The sequence below is a fragment of the Enhydra lutris genome, unplaced genomic scaffold (assembly GCF_002288905.1).
Source record: "Enhydra lutris kenyoni isolate GAN:26980312 unplaced genomic scaffold, ASM228890v2 scaffoldscaffold10, whole genome shotgun sequence".
NCBI classification, from domain to species: domain Eukaryota; kingdom Metazoa; phylum Chordata; class Mammalia; order Carnivora; family Mustelidae; genus Enhydra; species Enhydra lutris.
Genome location: NW_019154094.1, coordinates 9,253,592 through 9,279,330, shown reverse-complemented (window position 1 = coordinate 9,279,330; position 25,739 = coordinate 9,253,592). Strand labels below are relative to the sequence as shown.

General features: G+C 41.1%; 1 protein-coding gene across 1 annotated transcript in view; it reads right to left on the bottom strand.

The window, feature by feature from the left end:
- LOC111144134 (dedicator of cytokinesis 3) overlaps positions 1-25,739 on the bottom strand; it is a 588,346-nt gene that overhangs the window by 91,652 nt on the left and 470,955 nt on the right. The window contains exons 12-14 of the mRNA XM_022498293.1: positions 24,628-24,775; positions 12,413-12,501; positions 7,394-7,519 (exon numbers count right to left, since the gene is read on the bottom strand). Of these exons, the coding sequence (XP_022354001.1) occupies positions 7,394-7,519; positions 12,413-12,501; positions 24,628-24,775 (363 nt within the window). The remainder of the gene's footprint in view (positions 1-7,393; positions 7,520-12,412; positions 12,502-24,627; positions 24,776-25,739) is intronic.

Sequence of the window (25,739 nt, the reverse complement as noted above, 5' to 3'; positions counted from 1 at the left end):
TTTAAACAGAATGCCTTCAGTGATATCTTGCTGAGAAAATTTATCAAAACAAGTAAACATGCCCTCTGAGTTACAGAGTGAAGCAGCTTGATTTCATCAGATCTTTCACTGCTCTTTATTTGGAGAACAGACTTGCCTAAGACCAGGGCTATTCTCAGCAGAATGGATATTAGGCTGCTTTATGGGTTGCAATTTTGCAAATTACGGCCTCAATTTCAAGAACTGCGGTAGTTAATGTTACTGGGGCCCTCTTATCAAAAGCTCTCTGGGGGATCATTTAAATAGAGCTCTCTACTAATTCTCCTGGAACTAGGAGAAAACCTAAGAAGCAGCCAATGTGAAAGGCCCCCAGGATCTAATGACCCAGGCCTGCCTTACAGATAGCCTCCCAGGTTCCTTGCTCTTCAGCTGTTCCTGTTACATGTTATATCTTCACAAAGCCCACCAGGGGAATCATGTGTTTGGGTTAAGGCACTGTCTCCAGGAGGCTCCTGTAAACTTCAGGACCAATTGCAAGGAAATAGCTCCAGGAGAGGTTTGAGGATAGGCATACTACAACAAGGATGGGAAAGAGAAGCCCTGAGCAATGGTTTATGAGGTTAGTTTGCAGACCACTGTTTGGCTGGCTATATTCTAATCACCTGGGGAGCTTATTAAAACCAGATTTCTAGCATCTACCCCGTGAGATTGTGGTTGCTCTTGGGCAGGGTTTGAGTACATACAATAAACAAACAATCAATAGGTGATTCTGATGCTTTCCAGGGTTTAATGTCAGGGGACCACACCATGGGGTTTGCTGGGAAGATGATGAAATCTGGCTGGGTGTGGGGGCTAGGCAGCTCGTAGGCAGCACAGATGAATGCTGAGAGGGTTCTGGGAAGGAGAGGTTTCTCTGTGGGGTGTGAGAGTGGGTATTATTGAGGGTGGCCCTGCCTCCCTTTGTTACATGAACTCAGCTTCCTGAGGTTAGCAGGGCACCTCACAGCATCAGCAATGCCTTATATCTCTGAGCGCTTAACGCTCAGCTGATATGCACCAGAGTTTCTGCAGTGGAAAGATGTAATGAATGAAGTTGAACTTGTAGGATGACCTCCAAATATATTGTCTCTGTCCTTTTCACGGTCTGCCCGAGTAGCCCAGGCCAGCTGTTGGTAGAGCTGTGTGCCATGAGACTAGGGACTTAAGAGGAAGCAGAGGTCAGCAAACTCTATCTGTAAGAAGCCAGATAGTTCGTATTTTAGGCTCTGTGTTTCACATAGGTCTCTGTGACACGTCCTTTGTTTTTACAACCCTTTTAAAATGTGAGAAACTATTCTTTGCTGGAAGACGGTACAAAAATAAGCTGCTGGCTAGATTTGGCCCAGGTACTAGAGTTTCTGGATACCTGGCTTGGAGTGGTTAGGTGTCAAGGACAGCTTCACTACACCACGATGACACATCAAAAATCTAGATTCTTGTAAGTCCACGTAAGCAACTGCTGGGAAGGAGCAAGGTAATGTACCTGAGACCATCTTATTACCTCAGGGATTGGCCTGAAACACTCTGGGGTCTTTACGGTAAGTGAGAGGTCTTAGAAGGAAACTGTTTTCAGCTACCAGAAATCTTAGGGGGCTGGGAGCACTGTGACAGAGCTGCAGCCCACAGTGACAGAGAACTGCCTGCCACGGTGGCCAGGTGCGACCCTCTGAAGTCTTGCATCCTAGTATGAGAAACATAACTCATAGAGCATTTGCACCTCTCTTCTGAGAGCAGACTTGGCTGGTTTCAGAAGTTCTGTGGTCTGGCTCAGGCACCAGAGCATCTGTTAGCAAGAGAATCTCCTGCCAGACATGCCAGCCTTCCTAGGAATTTGGGGGCCACATGGTTCCAGCCTATGTGGAGTTCCATCCCAGGAGAAATGATCCAGGGCAGCCCACACAGCTTTGGGCACTCAGACTTGTCTGGATTCTTTATTATATTCATGTTCCTTCTGTATACATTAGTCACACCACATACTAGGAGGCTTTGGGTTCAAGGATACTAGTATTTAATACTGTTATTTATACCTTGTCTACTTCTAGATAGGATTAGGAAGGATAGTGTTTTCTTTCCCTTAAGACCATGCGAAACCAGAGCTAACCTTCTCTCAGCAGACACAGCGGCCTGCTCAGGATGGCACCAATTGTCTCTCCTGGCAGAATAGGAGTGACATGGACATGGCATGACATGGACAGCTCCATGGAGATTTGGAGACATTAACAACCATTCAACTTAGGCAGTTTCAGGCATACAACCAGTAGTTTGTTTTGTTGTAGTTCTTATTTTAAAGAAGAGACCTTCTTCCACCAAAAAGGACTCTTGGGAGGACTTTACTCTAGAGTATCCAGGAGAGATATTCTTTAGAGTATCTCCTGGATACTCTAAACAAGTTCTTTACTTTTAAACCATGTCTTCAGTGTCACACTTCTACTGGTTTCTGCTGTTACAAGCCAGTGATGTTCTCTGATCTACCAGGAAGAGAGGAATGGGCATAGTATGACATCATTATATATGGCTATTCCTTTCTTGGGTCAAGGATGTGCTGATCTTCCAGCCTGTTGTGGGACCGGATGTGATCATTCCTAAACCATCCCTTAGATATTGCCAAAGCCTCATTTGACACTCAGACTGACCATAGTCCTACAAATCTACTTGTGGTAAATACTTTCATCACTTCCTTTGAGGAGAGCTTTCTTTTTTAAAATTGGAGGGGGAGACAAACCATGAGAGACTGTGGATTCTGGGAAACAAACTGAGGGTTTTGAAGGGGAGGGGGATGGGGGGATGGGTAAGCCTGGTGGTGGGTATTAAGGAGGATAGTATTACATGAAGCACTGGGTGTGGTGCATAAACAATAAATTCCGCAACACTGAAAAGAAATAAAATAAAATGAAAAAAAAAAAAAAAAGTCATGTCTCTGTGTTTGCCTTTTTTGTGAGATGTGTCCAACAGCGCTGAAAAGGCAAGCTTTCTAACTTTCTGATTCTGTGTAGCCTGGGATAAGCACCTCTCATTTTCTTTTCAGTGGAAGTAGCTGGTGTGTCTCCTAAAAGTCTTTCCCTGTAGCTATGCACCTAGTTCTTAGGTTTAGTTTCCTCAGATCTTAATGAACACCTAAAGTAATGCACAGTGTTCTAGGCTGGGCTGGTGGTGGCTTTTTCTTCTTCTTCTTCTTTTTTTTTTTTCAATGTCTTGTCAGTTACCCCCAAAAGGTGAGGCTGATGAAATATTAATAATGACCATGAAGCCCCACCCCAGTATTGCAACATTCCATGAAACAAATGAAGATGGAAACAAAGCAGGCAAAAAGCAGACAGGGCACACACAAAAGCAGGAACTTACACCCAACTATCTTCATCTCTGCACCAGAAAGAAAGGGGCGAGAATGAGGGGACAGCACAGAGAGAGACAAGAACAATTAAGACAAACAGGAAAAGAGAGAAAAAAAACAAAAACAAAACATCACTTGCAGGTCGGTGATGAAGCATGCACTTTTTATCAAGGGTCAAAGCAGAGGACAGAGTGTATTTCTGAGCACAAGGGTAAGAGTCAGAGGGTCCCCTAGAGGGATGTCATGCCTGCAGAGCTGCCTTCTAAGAGCAAGTCGGAGCAACCCAGAGAGGAGCACTCCTTGTGCCAGGGCTGAGTCAGGGAAGGACAAAGCCTCCCTAAGGCAGAGTCCCTCTTAGGACATGCTTCTCGAAAGGGGCCCCAAACTAGGAGCATTATCATCACCTCAGAGCTTGTGATGAATGCAAATTGTTGGGTCCCACTCCATTCCTACTGTATCAGAAACCCCTGGGGGTGGACCCAGCAGTCTGTTTCTCCAAGCCCCAGAGGTGACTCAAGTCAGAGAACTACTGCTTTGGGAAAAACCTAGTCCTCAGCCAGAGCACATTAAATCAAAGGGCGGGTTTCTTCTGACAAGATGGAAGACCATGTCACTCATATGAAACTTGGCCCATATTCCACAGAAAATGAAAACCCTTAAAAATTCAAGACTTAGACAATAAGTTAAAACGTAATTCCCACAGAGCCATGACAGAACTCTATACTCCAGGGCACAGGCTTTATAGGAAAGCTATGAATGACAGAGGGCTGTAGAAGGTGGTGGCAGGGCTCTGCTGGCTCGGGCATGGTCTGCAGGAGGGCACGGCCTCTTATTGAACAAAAGGTTTTAATCATTCCTCTCAGTTTGCAGTCTTTGGGCTGGCAGTTTTCTTTTGGCTACTTTATTGCGAACAATGTTAACTCCAACTTGTTCACCTGGAACATTTGTCCTGCTCTAGTCTTTCCTGCCCATTTTCTTGAAAAGAAAAATCTAGGAAAGGAGTTACTATCTTTTGAACTGAACTAAAATGAGTTTGGAGAGAAGGAGGAAGTACCCATGGGAATATGGTGACCAACCAATAAAAGCACCTTGAGTGCTCGGTTTCAAAATCAGACTTCAACTCCCATATCTATTTGTTCTTCTCTAATCAAGAATGTCATCTCCTGGTTCATGCATCTTCTCCGGGAACTCCCAGGGCAACGGGAATAGCACTCCTGCCTCTTGCTCACTACCAGGGCTCATGAACAGAGCTGGATGGCTGTGCCATGAGGATCCAGCTGTGGCACAGAGTAGCACATCTCTGGTTCACAGCAGTCACGTGGTGTTTGCCCATGGAAAGCAATGGAGACCATCGAAGAGACCTTTTTAAAAATGGTATGTTGGATACTGGTGTGACTAGAGCCTGGCTGAACTCTGTAACTTAAGTGTTGAAATGATCACAGTAACTGACATAATTCATTGCCTTGTTCATTTCTCTTAAGTATGTCCATGTATCAAGAAGTGACAACTTCTTGTAACTTGGTCACACCAACACTATGTGGGCTGAGGGAGCGCTGCGGCCCAGGTCCAACATTCCCACAGGTGAAGGGTAGATCGGCTGCAGGCAGCCTCACCAAGGGACTTTGGAGCTTATGGTTTCCCAGGATAGGCTGACTGCAATGTAAAATGTTCCTGTACACTCTTCCTGTTGCTCCAGAAGCTGCAGGCCAGCCTTATCAGCATGCCTGAGGATGGCAAACTCACTCCGATGATATCTTGGAGTGCATTAAGATGTCTGTCAGTCAGTTTTTAGCTCACAACGCTGGGACTGGCCATCTGCAAAAAAGCTCTCTCCTCAAGGGGAGGATGGGCAGAGGAGACAGATGATGCACAAAGGACCGCAACCCGCCTGTGAACCAATCCTTACTTTCAGCTCTAGCACTTAGTACTCAAAGGCAGAAAAGAACAGCTTACTCACAGGCTTCACCTGGACCTTTCAGGATTGCAAAGCATCTGATGATCCCTTCACTGCCCAGGGGAGGGAAAACTCACTTAATCTTAGCTTGTCTCACCAGTGCCTGATACAGCTCATTTCCTCAGACTCGTCTAGCATACCCAGAAGTCCTTTCTGAACCTGAGTGCCTATGACACAAAGAGATGCGGGGTGCTCCACAAAAAGATTTCTTTCCATAAATGAGGGTTAGAAAACATAACTCTTAAAATCAAGCTTTGCTTAAGAATTGTTTTGACTGGGGGCGCCTGGGTGGCTCAGTGGGTTAAGCCGCTGCCTTTGGCTCAGATCATGATCTCAGGGTCCTGGGATCGAGCCCTGCATCGGGCTCTCTGCTCTCTAGGGGAGCCTGCTTCCTCCTCTCTCTCTGCCTGCCTCTCTGCCTGCTTGTGATCTCTCTGTCAAATAAATAAATAAAATCTTTAAAAAAAAAAAAAGAATTGTTTTGACTGAACTTTGTTCCTTTTTAGTATCTGTTCAGTAAAGAGTAAAACCAGTATCTGGTTTTAATCCTCTGACTGTGAAGGCTAAGAGGAAAGAAATGTCTAAATTGCAGGCAAACAACTTCTTAAAAGAAAGGAAAACTTTAGGTATATCTCTTAGAATATGTTACTCCACCTCATGAACCTGGATATGTAACTTAAAAAACAAAATCACCAGATCAATTTTGATAACCACTTCTTCTTTCTTCCATGACATTTTGCTAGGAAGCCAAGACTATGCCTGGGCTCTTCTTGTCCTGACAACCAGGGCTGAGGAATGGTGTTAGGACAGGATGGAAGAAGTGTCCTATGAAGGATATCCCTCTACAACAGTCAGATGGGGGCCCTTCAGAAGCATGAAGTCTCCCTAACATTACAAATGCTATTGATTTCCATCCCATTACAAATGGAATTGATTGAGTGGCCCAGGTTTCCCATCCAGTAGACCTGTGTGTGTGTGTGTGTGTGAGCAGAAGATGAGGGCTGTTCCCAGCAGCTTACTCTGCATCCACAGTGTCTATGCGGAGGGGAAGCAGGCAAGAGAAAACAAGTCCAGGCATAGTGGGGGAAGTTGAAAGGCAGCTGGAAGCCATCACATGGGCCTTCTCTGTGCTCAGCTCATACTCCTGCCTTGGGTACATGCTGACAAATATTTCCAACAAGGGGATTTACAGCACCATGAGGAACTTCAAATAGGTGACATATAGAGTGGTCACAAGCAGTGCAGTCTGGCCTGCCCTGGCTCTTTCAAACAGAAGCAAACAAGCTTTTACTGGATCATTAAAACTCAATGAAAAGGGTAGGTAACCCATTCAGAAAACCAGCTATTTGCCTGTTCAGATTTTCCTTTGTTCACATCTCCTCTGCTTATCAGACCACCTGCCCTCTATTTGAGCCATGCCTCTATCCTTCCCTCACTCCCCATAGTCCCCTTGGCTCTGATGACCTATTTCAATCTACTTTCCTAGCTTTGTCTGCATCGACCTGACTAGGAAACATGAACCTGGGACTGAGCTAGAACCACAGTTGACGGTTGATGCATTCTCACTTTCTGCTCTGGCTTTCCACTGGGCATTAGATGAGAACGTGAACCTGGCTAGGTAGTACTATTCCTAGTGCCTAACATACCATTTGCCCGACTTGTTTTCCAATACATTAAAATGGATCTGCTTTTCCTACATGAATTGGATTCATCAATACTACAAAGTATATATTTTGGTGTATTTTTCGCCCCCAAAGGAAGTTCTTTTGAGCCGAAGAGGGTATAAGGCATCCCCATGAAGAATTCCATGTTGGTTTCTACCATCCAGGCTCTACAGGAGACAACAAAGCCCATCTGCTGGATTGTTATGTTGCATGGGTGAGTATGATGTGGGGGATTCTGGAAAAGAACAGATGCCAAAAAAGGAGCCACTGACTACAGGCTGTAGTTAGCAAGCTGACTTGGATTCAGAGGCTTTTAATGGCTGCAGGGCTCCTTCCCAGCACAGTTCACCATCTGCTCATGAGAGGAGCACCAGACTCCATCCTTCTAACCCCTCTCCCAACCCAGCCCCAAGAAGTGCTGCCTACCTGGCATGATGACATCAGGAAATCCCAATTTTCTTGTAATTGCCAACCCCCTACCAAATATCATGGGGTTTTCTCTCCTAATCTGTTCCATGTCTCCACGGAGAAGCTGCAGAGAAATGATAAGACCTGCAAAAACAAAAGCATTTTCTTACTCAGAACCACATCTCCACCCTGTACTGTAGTACTAAAAAAGACATAAAGAAACATATATATATATTTTTTTTGGTGGAGGAAAACATGAAAAGTTCAGCACTTTTCTTGAGAAAAATTTTGATGCAGAAAGTATATGTTATTCTAAGGAAACATTTTAAGAAAGCTCAAGGTTGTTTTTTGTTTGTTATTGTTTCAAATTTTCATTTAAATTCCAATTAACATATAGTGTAATACTTGTTTCAGGGGTAGAATTTAGTGATTCATCACTTACATATGTGCTCAACACAACAAGTGTCCTCCTTAATATTCCATCACCCAAGTAGCCCATCCCTACCCACCTCCCCTCCAGCAACCCTCGGCTGTCCCCTACAATTAAGAGTCTCTAGGGGGTGCCTGGGTGGCTTAGCTGGTTAAGCATCCAACTCCTGATCTCAGCTCAGGTCTTGATCTCAGGGCTGTAAGTTCAAGCCCCATGCCCAGCAAAGAGCCTACTTAATGAAAAAAAAAAAATGGTTTGCTTCCCTCCCTTTTTTCTCCCTATGTTCATCTATTTTGTTTCCTAAATTCTACATATGAGTGAAATCATATAGTATTTGTCTTTCTCTGACTTACTTTGCTCAGCATAATACTCTCTAGCTCCAACCACATAGCTGGACATGGCAAGATTTCATTATTTTTGATGGCTGAGTAATATTCCTGTGTGTGTGTGTGTGTGTGTGTGTGTGTGTGTGTGTGTGTGTGTGTATGCACACGTGGACATCTGGGCTCTTGCCATAATTTGGCTATTGTTGACAATGCTGCTATAAACATCGGGGGGACTTGTATCCCTTCAAATCAGTATTTTTGTATTCTCTGGTAAATACCTAGTAGTGTAACTGCTGGGTCATACGGTACTTCTATTTTCAACTTTCTGAGGAAGCTCCATACTGTTTTGCAGAGTGGTTGCACCAGTTTGCATTTCCACCGACAGTGTAAGATGGTTCCCCTTCCTCCACGTCCTTGCCAACATTCGTCGTTTCCTGTATTGTTAATTTTAGCCATTCTGACAGGTGTGAGGTGGTATCTCATTGTGATTTCTATTTTTATTTCCTTGATGATGAGTGGTGTTGAGTATCTTTTTGTGTGTCTGCTGACCATCTTGATGTTTTCTTTGGAAAATTTCATGTCTTCTGCTCATTTTTTAACAGGATTATTTATTTTTTAGGTGTTGATTTTGATGAATTCTTTATAGATCCTGGATACTAACCCTTTGTTGGATATGTCATTTACAAATATCTTCTCCCATTTTGTAGGTTGCCTTTCAGTTTTGTGGACTGTTTCCTTCCCTGTGCAGAAGATTTTTTTCGTCTTGATGAAGTCCTGATAGTTCATTTTTGCTTTTGTTTCCCTTGCCTCCGTAGATGTATCTAAGTTAGAAGTTGCTGCAATTGAGGTCAAAGAGGTTGCTGCCTGTGTTCTCCTCTAGGATTTTGATGGTTTCCTGTCTTACATTTAGGTCTTTCATCTGTTTTGAATTTATTTTTATGTGGCCCCTCCCCTCCACACTCTGAAGGTGCATTTTTTACAAGGGCAAGTATGACTGAAAGCCAGAGGAGCAGTGGGTTCCTCCCCAGTAAGACCAGCACAAACCACCCCCACCTCTACTTTGCACACACCAGGTCTATGGATCACAGAGCACTGCAAAGCTTCAGCTCTAGTGGAAATAGGACCATCTCATCTTAGATTAAAGACCGTCCCATAAAAAAGTAATTGCACAAATTGAAATTTGTGGGGAATATTGGAGAGTCAGCAACCTGGCCCCAATCTCTCTCCACTCCCATCCCTGTGGAAGAGATGGATGAGAATTAATAATATAAATTAACCCCAGCCCAAGATATGTAAATAGAGCTGTGCAACAGTCATTTAAAAATACATGGAAAACTACCGTGTTAACTGTTTTATTTGTCTTCATTTGTTTTTAATAACCTTCATGCTGCAAGAATTACTAAAAGTTAGGTCTGTGGCTACATATCGAAGAGGCCAACCTATAGGAGTTAGTACTGAATGATACCTTTAGTCTCAGCACTTAAAACCAGTGCAGCAATTCCTTCTACATTTTTGTATGATTTTACTTGCAGGGAGAGCACTAGTGATTAATGATTCACTAGAATTGCCAAGGAAATAAATGTCTATGATGTTTAACAAAGATAGGTGACAGTTTACAGCAAAGTAAATTTTCTATAATGAGGTATCTTTAATTAGGAGACTAATAAAGACCAGAGCTATTCTTTGAGTAATCTATAAACTTTTCTGACATGAAGACCCCAGAGTCCTGCACTGGAAACCCCTTGCTCAGAAGCTTGGCAACAGAGTGAAAAGCCAGTTGCCTGGAGTATGGAAACCTGGGCTTCCTGGTTCAGCCACGAAGTCACTTCATGGAGCTTCGGTTTCCTCATTTATTTAATGAGGGAGTTGAAACAGAAAACTTCCAAGATCTCAACCAGCTTCCAAGTCAAGACTTGCCTAGAAGATGTCAGACACACACTTCAAAGAGAAGCAGCCTATTTCTCCACCTGGCTTTTCCATAAGTGCATAGAGCCCTCCTCTAACTGGACCATCCTAACTGAGGCTCTCTGACGTCTATGGGGCCTTGGCCAGTGTTTATGAGTTCTGGACAAAAACCACAGGTACTGAAGATGGCATTGTCCCTGCTTTGGGATGTGAGACACAATTCAACATCTTAACCTGGGAGGTGATGGTGGAAACTAATCTTTCAGTTGTTTTAAAGTGTATTACTACTACCATCTTTCTTTTAAAATGTTCTCCATTTTTTATCATATCATGGCCCAATAACTTATAGCCAAGGGCAGCTCTTTATGAATCAATTAAGTAAATAAAGCAAAGAACACCATAAATATGGATGTGAATGGTAGTCTTCCAAATTACCAATAACTTCATATATTAAAAACAAGATTTTATTTGCTTCTTGCTTTAGCCTCGTAGGTGAGAAATATGGGCTCCCTTCCCCTTCAACCACACTGCATGGATCTCCTTGGCATCCTGGCACATACACAAAAAAACAGTCACTTAAAAGTAGTGAGAGAGACCCTGAGGCTCCCCATGCTAGAGTTTTAGAGAAATTAAGTACTCCTAGCCGAAGGTCTCAAACTTTGCGGCCTCTGGTCTGGAGCTGCTCTGAGGACACTCCTAACTGACTATCTGTTGACCATGATAGAGAAAAATTAAAATTAAAAAAAAATTTTAAGTGGGACGCCTGGGTGGCTCAGTTGGTTAAGCAGCTGCCTTCGGCTCAGGTCATGATCCCAGGATTCTGGGATCGGGTCCCACATCGGGCTCCTTGCTTGGCAGGGAGCCTGCTTCTCCCTCTGCCTCTACCTGACACTCTGTCTGCCTGTGCTCCCACGTGCTCTCTCTCTCTCTCTCTAACAAATAAATAAAATCTTTAAAAAAAAATTTTAAGTTAACATATAGTGCAGCACTGATTTCAGGATCATAATCCAATGATTCATTACCCACATAAAACACCCAGTGCTCATCCCAACAAGTGTCTTCTTTAACGCCCATCACCCATTTAGTCCTTTCCCCAACCCTCAGTTGTTCTCTATATCTAAGAGTCTCTTATGGTTTACCTCTTATTTTATTTTTCCTTCCTTTTATCTTATTTTTCCTTCCCTTCCCCTATGGTTCATCTGTTTTGTTTCTTACATTCCACATATGAGTGAAATCATATGGTATTTGTCTTTCTGTAACTTATTTCACTTGACACAATATGCTCCAATTCCATCCATGTCGATGTAAATGGTAAGTACTCATCCTTTCTGATGGCTGAGTAAGTCCATCGTATATATGGACCACATTTTCTTCATCCATTCATCAGCTGATAGACATTTGGGCTCTTTGCATAATTTGGCTATTGTTGCTTGTGCTGCTATGAACATTGGGGGTACATGTGCCTCTTAGAATCAGTATTTTTGTACATTTTTGGGTATATGCCTAGTAGTGAAAACTTCATTCTTCTTAATAACTTTGGAGACTGCCACACCTTGCAGTGGCTTTACACTGTTAATTAAGCTCACTTTCTATTTACAACAAGGCTATGGAAGTTAAAAAACAAAGAACATTATGTAAAAGAGATTATGAGATAATTGAGAGGTTAAAACTGTCATTAGAAACATGGTTCTATGTAAATTTGAAAGCCATCTTCAAGTGTACATGAAAGCTCAGATGCTTTCAAATAGTGCTTCTAATTTAATCAAGCAATTAATATTCAATTTAGAAAATACAGTCTTCCTAATGTGTGGAATTGCACCAAGATTTAGACAGGAATTAAACAGTTTTAAAAGAAAAGGAGGAGGGAAAAGGAAAAGAAGTTGAACTAAGATGAAAGCTGCTGTGAACTGAAAATTGACTATTCCAGTTCCTGAACAATTCTGGCAGATTAATCACTGTGTCAGGCTTCCTTGGTGATGCTAACACTGAACAGGAATAGAAGAAGTGATTATTAATATTTGTCTTTTATTTTTGGCGGGGGTGTGTATTCTTTGTTCAAGAAAACACAGACTTCACAATGTGACAAACCCTACAGCAATTTTGTTCACTCTGGTTTTAAACTGGAACTCAAGTTACCTATCAAAGCACATGGAATCCATTTTAGAAACAACAGAAAATATATTTTGGTTGGAAGTAATTAGGAAAAGTCTCAAATTATCACAAGGAGAAATAGTAGAAAGTGACTGGGGAGGAGAACAAATGTTTGTGGGGAACTGAAATTTACATGCGGCAACTGGTAGCACAAATTCACTGAGGTCTATATGATCAGCATCAGCAAGAGCAACACAAGGTTTTCTAGCCAGAGAAGTATGTTACCGTGGCTTGCGCTGGGGGCAGAATACTTGGCGCTGGACTTGCGGATGATGTTCTCATGGATCTGGGACCACTCACTCTCGTTGTTGCACCTGCAACAGAAGGACAGGCATTATGGCTTTCAAGGCTCTTTAACATCTGGTCTGATGTTCCAACTGAAATGCTGACTTCGAAAGGAAACTTCAAACTCACTTTCCTGTGTTTTACTAAATTAGACAAGGCTTGTTTTCTTTTAAGGTCCATAGAAGATTCACACTTGGGGGAAGTGTTGAAACTCTAAAATGAATCTCAACAAATATTTTAAGTGGAAAATAGCTTATTCTCTGAAGTAGCACTCTCCCACATGACAAGTTTTACTCTTCTAGTTCCTTACATACACACACACACACACACACACACACACACACACACACACACACAGTTCCAGAGGCAAGTTCCTGAGAGGGAAAATAACAGTTCCTCTTGACAATGACTGCTGTTTAGAAACTGTCATGCCTTGCATTGGCTTGTACCATCCACTCAATAATCATTATACCAGCCGCAGAGGGAAATCCTGCTAAGTTCAGGGCAGTGTGGATATTTGCTTGTGGCTGTTTCAGCCAGACCAAGAAAGGAAGAAAAGTTTAGGAGAGTAGTGAGTTTGATCCACTGTGAAATCCTGTGTAGTCAAGGGGAAGGAGAGCTTAGCAGAAAAGTTTGAATGTCTAAACATATAAAGTCCTTCCCGAGGGGCTTCAGTATTTGGATATAAGAGAGAATAGAGGAACAACACTGCACCTCTGTTAATATCCGACATTTCAGAATCTTCCCTCTAAAGGGCAATCCCAAGAGAGCTGCAACCACACAAGTACTTATTACAGTTTAGAAACAGAGACCAGAAATTCCTCATCCTAATGCAAAAACTTCGATGAAACAACTGAAATGAGATTAGAGTCATCTCTTGAAAATTCCACATGACACCAAGACTCCCCATAGCCTTGGCCTCACCCCTTCCCTTTTGCATAGGAAGGTATGGGTCCATACCTTCTGACCCTAAAATGGACGACTCAGGCACAAAGGAAAACTCACAGGATCTTTCCTTGGTTACTCACAAATGTGCAGCACAGTAGAGGCGCTTCAAATAGGAAACTCCAGTAAGAGTTTTATCATGTGAAATCAAACAGTATTGGACTTTCTCAGTCTGACTCTTTCATTTAGTATAATGCCCTCTAGGTCCACCCATGTTGTCAAAAATGGCAAGAGCTCATCTTTAAAAAAATTTTTTTTATTTAAATTCAATTTAGTTGGGGCACCTGGGTGGCTCAGTCAGTTATATGTCTGCCTTCGGCTCAGGTCATCGTCCCGAGGTCCTGGGATCGAGTCCTGCGTCAGGCTCCTTGCTCAGTGGGGAGCCTGCTTCTCCCTTTCCCTCTGCCTGCCCCCCGCCCCTGCTTGTGCTCTCTGGCTCTATCTCTCTGTCAAATAAATGAACAAAAACTTAAAAAATAAATTCAATTTTGTTAACATAGTGTTTTATTATTTTTGGGGGTAGAATTTATTGATTCATCCTTTGCATATAACACCCAGTGCTCATTACATCAAGTGCCCTCCTTAACTCCCATCACTCATTTAGCCCATTCCCCCACCTTCCTTCCAGCAACCCTCAGTTTGTTTCTTATAGTTAGGAGTCTCTTATGGTTTGTCTCTCTGTTTTCATCTTATTTTATTTTTCTCCTCCCTTCCCCTCTATTCCTCTACTTTGTTTCTTAAATTCTGCATATGAGAGAAATCATACGGTATTTGTCTTTCTCTGACTGACTTATTTCACTTAGCATAATAGCCTCTAGTTCCAACCACATCTAGCAAAAGGCAAAATTTCATTCTTTTGGTAAGATTCCATGGTATGTACGTGTATGTATGTGTGTATGTATGTGTTGTGTGTATGTATGTATGTATGTGTGTGTGTATATGTATGTGTGTGTATATATATGTATGTGTGTGTATATATATACACACACACACATACCACATCTTCTTTATCCACTCATCTCTCGATGGACATCTGGGCTCTTTCCATATTTTGGCTATTGTGGACACTGCTGCTGTAAATATTGGGGTGTATGTGCCCCTTTGAGTCTTTTTTTTAAGGCTGCACAATATTTCTGTGTGTATGTATGTGTGTGTATGTATACCACGTCTTCCTTAACTAATTGTTTATTGATGGACATTTGGATTGCTTCCATATCTTGGCTATTGTAAACAATGCCACAATAAACATAGAGGTTCATATATCTTCTTGAATTAGTGTTTTTGTTTTCTTCGGGTAGATACCCAGTAGTGGAATTATTTGATCATACGGTGTTTCTGTTTTTCTCTATACATTTTCTCTATACATCTTCTCTATACATTATGCTACACTCACCACAATGTATAGAGAAGATGTATTGTTATGTTGCACACCTGAAACTAAGGTAATGTTGTGTGTCAACTACATTCAAATAATAATAAAAAAGAAATCAAAGAATAAGGAACTGAAAAAACAGTGTAAAGTCTTAAGAACAGAAAAAAAGTTGTATCATGCGCCATCCAGCAGTGTGAAGTATAAGCAATGTAAAGAACAATTAAATAAAAGGGTTTGTATGGAAGTCATTCAGAGACAAAGGAAATTAGTCATTAACTTAATTTTGTTACTCAATCAGTGGCTCTTCGGACTCCTTAATCAGTATAAATAAGTCTCACTTACTCAGAGATGCTGCAAAGAACTATCAAAGATGAAGTTCTCATAGCCCGGAGCTATGAGGATAATTTCTACTTACAGAATTCCTTCCAAACAAAGGAAGGGGGAGAGTGTTCACTAAGATGAGCACTTGTGCACTTGTGATTTAGCAACTCAGTTGGAAATCAAAAGTGAGAGGTGCTGGCAACAGCATATCCAGCCCTTCCTGTCTGACATGCACACTGTCTCATTTCTTCCAACCAGTCAGTACATCAAAGAAGTGCCCAGCTGGTGAGGATTCAAAGACTTGTCTTGCTGTCAGGTTTTTTTTTGTCACTTTCTAGGTTTATAAGATCAGTAGTTACTTTCTTTAACAGAAATCTGACTACAGTTTGTCATAAATAACATACTCCCCCTCTCATTTCAAAAGAAGAGTCTTGAAAATTAACACCCTCCCTCCAATAGATGGTATAATTTCAGCATTTTGCCAATAAAACACTAATTTTTTTTTTGGCAGTATAATGGAGACGGTGCTTTGTCAACCACACCCACAGGGACAGTGTGTATTAATTCATTCACCTCTCCTCTTCATGGCCTTGGTTCAACCATGATCATCTCTCTTCTGGACTAGTGTAATCACCTCCTAACTGATCTTCCAAATATCTCCCTTTCCTGAATGCCAAGCAGCTACTCCAATCATCTGAAAATAAATGAATGTGGTGTCATCAGCATATCCCAATCACTAGGATATTTTGTAAGGACAAATTATAAATGGGAGCATTTATTAAATAATCAAATGACTTGTGATTGTAATGAAGCATGATTATGTTATATCCAATCAAATTAATATTTAGAGCATGATTACTGCTCTTGGTAGTTTGTCCTCAATCACAAGACGCATGAGGGACTGTGATCTAAAAGAGGTCTGAATGCCTCTGTAGCAGGGGAGATAAACAGCACAGCACTTCAACTACTACATGTCCAAGGATTTTACTCAAGGAAGAAGACAGAGAGGTGAGAGGGTTTTAGTTTTCTACATGGGATTCCCAAGCATTCAGAAGCACTGGAGCCGGAGCATGGGTTCTTCTCAACAAAGTTCAGAAGGCTCTTTCATTTACTCATGTACCAGAGCACAAGTTAGCATCTGCTTCTTCCCTGCAATCTCCTTAACTTAATTTCTGTGTTTCTTCTCTTCACCCAACTTTGTTCTCTTTCTCCAAGGTGAACAACACAAAAAATGTTTAAAATGCTTAAGAAATTTTAAAGGATTGTTTGTAAGACCTTTAAGTTTGTGTTTTTGTTTTTATTTATTTATTTATTTATTATTTATTATTTATTTTTTTAACTTTTTTTTTAAGATACTATTTATTTATTTGACAGACAGAGATCACAAGTAGGCAGAGAGGCAGGCAGAGAGAGAGGAGGAAGCAGGCTCCCCGCTGAGCAGAGAGCCCGATGTGGGGCTCGATCCCAGGACCCTGGGATCATGACCTGAGCCGAAGGCAGAGGCTTTAACCCGCTGAGCCACCCAGGCGCCACCTATTTATTTTTTCTTAAATACAATTATCCAACATATAGTACATTGCTAGTTTTGTTAGGGTCCCCCAATAATGGGTCTGTGATCAAAGAAGTGAGACTGATACAAACCAAAGGTCAAGCAAATCTTTATTTCACACCAAGCATCAAGAATCAAACCCACCAGTCGGGCCATCTCTTACAAAGAGGCAACGACCCTTCCCAGCCTCACAGACTAACTTTTGTAGAGGTGGTTGAGCCTGGCTTATACACAGGTGGCCAATGAGATTGCAATACACAGGGAAAACTGCATAGTCATGCTAGGTCAGCAATACGGGTGGCCAATTGAATTTCAATTTACCATAGTAAATATATGCACGCCTACTGATTGGATGTCTCCAACAGGTCTGGCCCGCCCTTGTATCTGGGCTTTGCAAGTAAGTTCCTCTGGGAGGGGCAGGGTCAATCTAAGTTCACAACCAAATGGCTCCCTCTAGCTAACCAGGTCCTTACATTTTCAGATGCAGTGTTCAATAATTAGTTGCACATAACCTTTGCATTTTTAGAAGGTAGCCTACTCTAGGTAGGCAATTGTTGGGGTATATTCCCATATTTTATTTCACTTAATTCTCATAATCCAGTAAGATAGGTATTACCATTCATTTTACTGTGAGGAGTGAAGTGGAGCTGGAGTCTAAGTGTGGGTCTGCCTGGTCCCAAAAGCAGGACAGGCAGGCAGGGTTGGGGTGGGGTGCAGACAGAAAGCGGCTGAGCACTATAACCCTGAAACCCTTACTCCTGCACTGGGTGTCAGGGTACTTTTGTTTGTGATGTCAGCCAGCATTCTCATTTTGTCTCTACCTAATTAAAACTGCTGAGTCTTGGTTATGGTGTAAAACTTAATTTAGTGCAAATACTTCATCCTAAAATTCTTTCTCTTTGGGTGTTATTTTGGCCTTTATTTGGTTAAAGTCCTAACAAGCTGGAAAATATGCAACACCCTACAGATTTAAGAACACTACTGATGCTGAGCACTGTTTCATACTGTCCTTACTAAACTGCAAAAAAAGAGAGAAGTATCCAGAAGGATGAAGAAAAACAACACATTTCAATAAAAATGGCCTAATTGAACAGAATCTCCAAGACCAAGCTGACAAATAAACCAATTTGATATATTCTGGGTGTGTTGGCATAGGCCATGAGAAACTGCATTTTTATTTATTTATTTGAGAGAGAGTGAGATTTAGAGAGAGAGAGAGAGAGTGCACATGGAGAGGGAGAGAGAGGAGCAGACTCTCCACTGAGCAGGGAGCCCAATGTGGGGCTCGATCCCAGGACCCTGAGATCATGACCTGAGCAGAAGGCAGCCATTTAAACTGACTGAGCCACCCAGGTGTCCCTGCATTTTTACTTATGAAAAATGTAAATTATTTATTTTACAACCTATATATGTTTATTTTAGTACAGAGTATTAAAAAAAAGACAAATAGCACACACGCATGCATGCACTTACACATACACTTTAACAGAAATACTAAGTTTCACTCCTCCTTCCAGGTGGTAGAAGGGCTACGATGAGTAACATTTCCACCCCATTTAGTCACTTTCCTGGGAGAAAGAGTGATCTCTTTGGCCAGCACTTCTAGAAAAAGGACCTGGGCACGAACATCTTAATTCTGCCTCTTCCCTCTTTTGGGACCAACCTGTTTGCAGAGAACACACAATCCCTCTGTACCACCAGACTCTATCTGATGATGACTCCATAGTCTTTCTGACTCAGGGTTCATGTTAATCACAAGTTGTGGTAGGTTGAATGGTGGCGCCTAAAAAGATATATCCATATCCTAATCCCTGGAACCTGTGAATGTTACCTTATTTGAAAGATGGATCTTTGCAGATGTAATTAAGTTAAGGATTTTGAGATTAGGAGACAATCCTGGATAATCTTGATGAGTCCAACTTCAATGAAAAATGTCCTTAGAGAAAGGCAGAGGAAGACTTAAGACACAGCAGAGAAGAAAATGAAGATAGGGCAAGAGGAGGGAATGTTGCCACAGAAGCAGAGATTAGAGTGATGAAGCCCCAAATCAAGGTATGCTGACAGCTCCCAGAAGAGACAAAGAACAGATTTTCCCCTGGAGCCTCCAGAAGGAGTGTGATCCTGCAGGCATCCTGATTTCAGACTTTTGGCCTCCAGATTGTGAGAATAAACTTCTGTGTTATAAATCATACATTTGCAGTAATTTGTTATAGTAGCCACAGGAAACAAATACAAAAGTCCATGTGACTCATAGATCCAAACCATGATCTCAAATGAGTTTTCTTGCTAATAAAAGTGAAATGTTTATATGTACTATTTGCATATATACACATACATATGTATCTATAGGTACATTATAAATGTCTATCTATGCCACTCTGTATTGTATATCCATTTTTATCTCTACCTGCTTAACATTTTGATCTCAGAACCAATCTACTGCTATCTAGTAACCCTCTCAAACTGCAACAAACGGCAATTTTTTCCAAGTTTATTAAGCTAAAACTGTTAAATAATTGGGATTGAAGATTGACCTTTGCCAAGTATCCTTTTTGATATCAGGATGATTTGTTTTTTCCCTTTTGGATGACTAATATGATGCATTATATGCTAACTGCATTGTGATCAGAGAGTATGGCTTGTGCCTTATGGAATTTATGGAAATTTTTTCTATGAATAACTTTTATAAGTGTTCCATAAGCACTGGAAAAGATGTGTTCTGTTTACTGGATAAAAGATTTGTCTAGAGTTGGGAGGACCATATGGGCTGGCGAGCTGGGGTACTCCATTTACACCTGCTGTCCTGGCATCAACAGCACTCCTTTTGACTATCAGAATGTTCTAATTTAGATGACACATTGTGCTCAACCTATCTGGAGGTAGGACGGCAAGAGATTAAGAGCATAGTCTCTCAATCAGGCTGTTTAGGCACATGCCTCACCACTCTGTGCCTGTTTCCTTATCTATAATAGAGGGGTATGACAGCCCATGTTGAGCATTCAAAGATGCTGACTGTTAGTATCTGTCATGTCAACCTTATTCAGATTCTCTAAGTCAAAGTTATTTACCTGATTTAAATATTTATTTCCATCCTTATTTATTTTTGTCTCCCTGTATGTCAAGAGGCACATTAAAGTCTCTTGCTTTTATTGTAGTTTTATCCTCTCTTTCTATTTCCAGTAAATTGACTATAATAATTTTGAGTCATTATTATATGCATAAGGGTCATGACAATTAGATCTCCATTATAAATTCCATCATGTATCAGTATAAAATGCTCTTTTTATCCCTGTGGAGGAAAAGGGGGGCTTTTTGGAAAAGCTGGAGGTAGAGATGTTAGCAAGGACACCTGGGCTCTGGCGCCGCTTCCTCTCACAAGTTAAGAAGGCTGAATTTGGTCAACTTCCTTTAAACTGAAGTACATGGACTATTGGGCAAATTTTGTGTGATTACCATAGGGTAATGAGGTTAGTATGCATGGAATTTTATAGGATTTGTAATTTAGATGTAAAAGTGGAGCTTACCTGTAGTCAAGAGTCCCTAGCAAACAAACAAACAAACAAACAAACAAACAAAAAACACTCCTTTTTAGATGGCAAGCAGTATGCCCATTATTTGGTTAGAGCTCATTTCCTGAACCACTGGTCTTCTTGTTTATTTACCACCTTTTTCCTGTTTGATTCACTAGTTCATGTGGATTTTTTTTGTTTCTTATATTACTTTATCCCTTTTCTTCTTCAATTTTGTAGATGAGGAAACTGAAGTTCAGGGAATTACAGTGATTTTTCCAATCTCACAGCTTCTGCTTACCAATCACCTTCTCTTATCTAATCTATCCATTTATCAAATAGAAGAAAGTGTTATCTTAAAAAAAACAAGATGGGATCATACATACCACTGACTATTTTAAATCAGTTAACAAAGTTGTTATATGAAGGTAGCTCTGTGTTTGTCTACTCTTACAGCCATCATTCTTTCAATGTGACTTTCCTGGAGGAGCAGCACAACAGAAAAGGGAGGGAGAATGCAGGTGTGTTTTCCAAGCTTGTGGCAGAGAATACAAAGGACCTCAGTGTGCCACCACTTATATCTGTGTTAGAGTCATAAGACTTTTGACTGTTACATGAACAGGAGTCATCCTGAGCTGACTTTCTTACTCTGCCTCATTATTTAGCGAGTTCTGCTTTGCAGCAGCACTAACACACTAACAAATCTAACTGGCCTCCAAGGCTAGAGATGGTGGGCACTGCAAGTCAAAACAGAGTAGTTCCGTGGGCACAGACCTACTGGATTTAGGTCTTCTTTGTAAAGGCCTGAGCAGACATTTGGTGCAGATGCTCATACACTGACAACAGACACAGCGGATGACAGTTCTGAGTGGGTCATGATCCATGGAATATTGGGAAGGAAATGATCCATGGAAAACTGGGAAGGCCTCGGCTAGGACAGAGAGAAGTAAGAGCTACTTCCTTAACTGACTCGCAAGTGAGAAGCAGTATTTTCATTTGACATCGTTGTATGTATAAGACTTGAGCCTTCCTTACTCTGTATTAAAATGAGGACAGCCCAATGGCCCTTCACTCATTTAAGAATGGGCCTCATTTAAAAACGACTCCTAAACAAGTACTCTCAACTTGAGGCAGTTTCATGGATAAGGTGCTTATGAAACAAAGACCCCAAAGTCAGTGTTCAGAGGAAATATGTGTCTACCTCAAATATAAGGAGAGGGTCCCTTCCAGATATTACATAAGAGAAGAGATTGCCACCTTATATTTCCACCCTCACAAATCCTGTCATGTTATGGGGCATTCTCTGAATCCCTTCATTTTGAATGTCACAGCAGTATTTTGGGTAAGTTACATAAGCCTGAAATTATCTCATCAATGAAAGTTTTAGATGCTTGTAAAACTAATCTGGCAGAATTGGTTAAAGACTTTTTTTTTTAAGAGCAAAACTACATGGATTTAGTAATTACCCTTGGGTATGACCTCCAAATTGAACAACTGGGTATTGCTGTAAAGCTCTCCTTAAAAGCAGCATAGTAAGCACCTGTATTATTAAGGTCACATACATGGGTCTTACAGGACGAATAAAGACAGAGAAACAGCAAGTGTCCAAATATTCAGCAAAAATGTAATTGAGCCTCAAGATGAACTTCCAGTGAATGCATCACCAAGGATTCAAAGAGTGGTGTATCAAAACCAGCCTGATGGAAGTAAAAGACCATGCCCTGGAAAACTGTGTGAGATGACTTGGGAAGTGGCTCCAATGTTGACAAAGTCCTGATGACATGGTTGCGTATGATGAGTTTGAGTAAAATTTTCTCATAACACGTGAGAGTGGGGAAAATGCAATACTTGTCTCAATTTTATATAACATGTGATTGAATATGTAATGGATAATATACATTTTATATAATATGATTTAAAATATAACTAACAGAGTAGAGTTAATATTCTAAGCAGTTATCTATTTTGTTAAGGTTGGCCTAAAAATGTTTATTTAGGCAGTGTCACACTGTGAATTTGGAAAGCGGTCACTGCATATGCAGAAGCATCTTGGGTTTGGTCACACGCATTATTTATGGCACCTTGACTTCGCCTTAGTGTTGGCTTTAACTTCCAGCACTCCTTTCCTTTTGCGTCCTAGGCTCTAGGTTCCACCTGCCCTGTGCCTGCCTGTGACCCTAGTGCCTCTGGCCAAGAGGAAACAGATGATATCTATATCAGACTGAATTGCATACGGTGATGATTTATTTGTGATTTTTCAGGCTTTCGGCTCCTTGGCAAGCAACCTGGTTTTCATGCCCCAGCTTCCTGTTGAGATTTTCTCAAAACGATGTGGGACCCTCACCACACACACATATGATCTTAAACAATATCTATTAAGCCAGAGGAATGTCTATGGCAAGAGACATACTGGAGCTTGAATCTTCTCTGGTTGAGGCTGACTGAATAATGAAAGAGATGATGAGAATGTCAACAATTAATGAGATATTTTGCCAATTCATTGATTAAAACTATACGAGGGGTTTTTTATCCTTGCAAAATCCTGTCCTAACAAAAGCTAAAGCACTATCAATAGCAATTATTGAAACTTTAAAGCTTCTAATTCAATCTAACAAACATAGGCCATGAAACTTATCGGAAAATATTTCTTCTCCTAGGGACTGGATTCACTGGGCTGATGTGGATTTAAAACACTAATCCTGTGCACAAAATCAATTTCACAAACATGCAGTTGGAAGTCTACTGGACAATCTTAGTATTTTCAAGTGGAAAAATTATCCTACACTTTGATTCTAGTAGTCCTTCAAAAAAATTCTTTTATAATGATCTGTTGTTTTAGAAGCAATTAGGCCAATTAAGCCTGACAGTGTGATTTCAAGAGGGATGCTGTGTAAGCCCCTATCCACGATGAGAATCTGCAGTGAAGCAAGGAACAGCTGATGCATGCGAAGAGATGTGATTCCCGAGTGCTACCTATACACTCCTTGCCCTTGGGAAGGACACAGTGGAGTAAAAGGATAATGATGATGATTTTGGATTCCTGTTTAGTCCTTTTTCAAAGGGAGGAAGGTACATCAAAAAGCATTCCCATCAGCCATCAATGAAGAGATTTGGTATATGGAGAAAGTCTGTGACTGATGCATGAAAGGAAGAGAAAACCCACCAAAATTTCCCTTGGAGGTGAGTATTCCAAAGGAAGATCCTCATCCCATAGACGTACACAACTCTGAACAGAACAGTGCTTAAGGTAAAATAGGTAATAAGGAGGTCTGGACTTTTATTTTGAAATTAATAAAATGTGGTTGATCTATAAAGTGCCAAATTAGGTGTAATTGTGAATTGAGTTCATTTCCTGCCTGAATCAGAACAGAGAATACAGAAAAATATTCATGCAATATTATGGTGAGGGTACATTAACATGGTGATGGACAATATTAGATTTCATTTTGAAAAATAATATTGGGTTAAAACTGAAAGAGGACAGATTTAAAAAAAATTCTCATAGTTAGAAACACTTACTTTAAAATCTCACTAAACTCACCACAGATCATGTTTTCAGCACTACTATTCATCCTTAAGTCTATATCAGCAAAGACAGATGATGTGCCTCAATTCTGTTCCCTTTCTTTCTTTATTTTTTTCTATTGCTTAACAAGAATCAGAAGGAGATGCACTGCTTCTATAAGGCAGATCCGCCGGTTAATGAACATTTTTAAAAAAGATTTTATTTATTTATTTGACAGACAGAGATCACAAGTAGGCAGAGAAGCAGGCAGAGAGAGAGGAAGAAGTAGGCTCCCTGCTGAGCAGAGAGCCTGACGTGGGGCTCGATGCGGGGCTTGATCCCAGGACCCTGGGATCATGACCTGAGCAGAAAGCTGAGGCTTTAATCCACTGAGCCACCCAGGCACCCCTGGTAAATGAACATGAAAAACAATGCCGTGGCTAGATGGGTGTGACTTATGGATCTGTGGTCACAAAAGTGGAGAGTGAAACCACAGCTCCTCAGAAAAATTTACGTTTCTTTAAGTTGACTTGTGATCATTCTTTGAAGCAATTTGCATCAGTACCTAGCTCAGTTACAATAGTTGGTGGGGGGAAGTATTGGACAAAGAAGATTCTTTTATATCCAAAACACAGGAGAAATTACATAATTAGTTTTTCTGTAACTATATAATAATGTTGGCTAGTCCTAGATAGAAGAGGTAGTACAGACATCTATACTACCAGACTTCTAGTTTAGGATAGAGGTTTCTGAATTTCGCTGCTTCAGAATCACCTGGGCAACTTATTAAAAGTATAGACCTTAGATCAAAATCTCTGCATTTTTTATAAACTCCCTAACCTACATATTCTGGTGGTTCTGTGTCCCACAAAGCTTGAGCACTGCTGCTCTCAAGGGTAGTACTGGAATGTCTTATGTTGTAAATTATTAATATTTCTGATATCTATTACTCACGTGTAAACCTTAAGAACAAAATCCTTTTCTTCCTTTAATTCTGTGAGCGACTGCAGAACATCCAGGATGCTCAGGACAGCACAACCATATGGTCGCCGGTAGTGTAGGTGAGCAGGGCCTTTCTTTGAGTCATTCAGGAGCATCCGGCCTGAAGCACAGCAGAAAATACCAGTCAGACCAAGAACTCCAGGCTCCCCTCCAGTACCACCTGATTGTCATCCAAGGATGCCAGAGATATAGGCACCTTAGAAATACTCTAAGCTGGAAGACTAATTTAGGACTAAAGAGAGCCATGCAGGGATGCAGAATACTTATGTGGAGGAATGCCAGACAGGCCTTTGGCCACATTCAATTAATCATCCTTATTATCTACCTTAATACCATTAGTCCATTTATTAATCATATGAGAATGAAACAGTGGTTTTATGAATTTCTTAGAAAAACCACTGTGTTAGATTTAAACCTCTTTGGCATATTGGGGATACAAAGTTTAGTATTTTTGTTGCCAGGTAAAAGCTTTGTATGCAAAGGTAAGAACCACGAGTTATTCTTCCAACCAAATTTTGCTGTCACAGCTGCTCTTGAACCTCTGCTGGAGCGAAAGTTGTCTCAGAAAGAATGGGGGCTTGCTTCTCCCGCCTACCAAAGCTGTGCCTAATGGTGGCGGCAAGAGGACTTGAAGAAGCAAAACTGGAACGTAAGTGCTTACGAAGTACAGCAAAACAAAGTACAGCAAAGAGGTGTTTTGTTGGCAAAGAAGTAAAAAATACTCTTTGACAAAAAAGGTACATGATATGTCAGAATCCAAACCGTTGGAGGAAGACTTGGTTAGACCTAGCCCCCCAGATTACGCCATATGCTCGAGATGAGGCTGAGTAAATCAACCACAGAGCAGCAGCAAAAATCACTTTCGTCATCTTGGGTGGGGTAAAAGTGAAATACCATATGTCAGTCGAAGTAAGGGTAGTAACTCTTATTTTGTGGAAAATTGCACAGATACATACTTTGGATACAAAACACAGCAAAGGCCATTCGCCACATGTTCAAGATGGCAACCTGCAACCTGTAGTAAGATCTCTGAAGTGGAAAAGCTGGTACAAAGGCAAAGCACT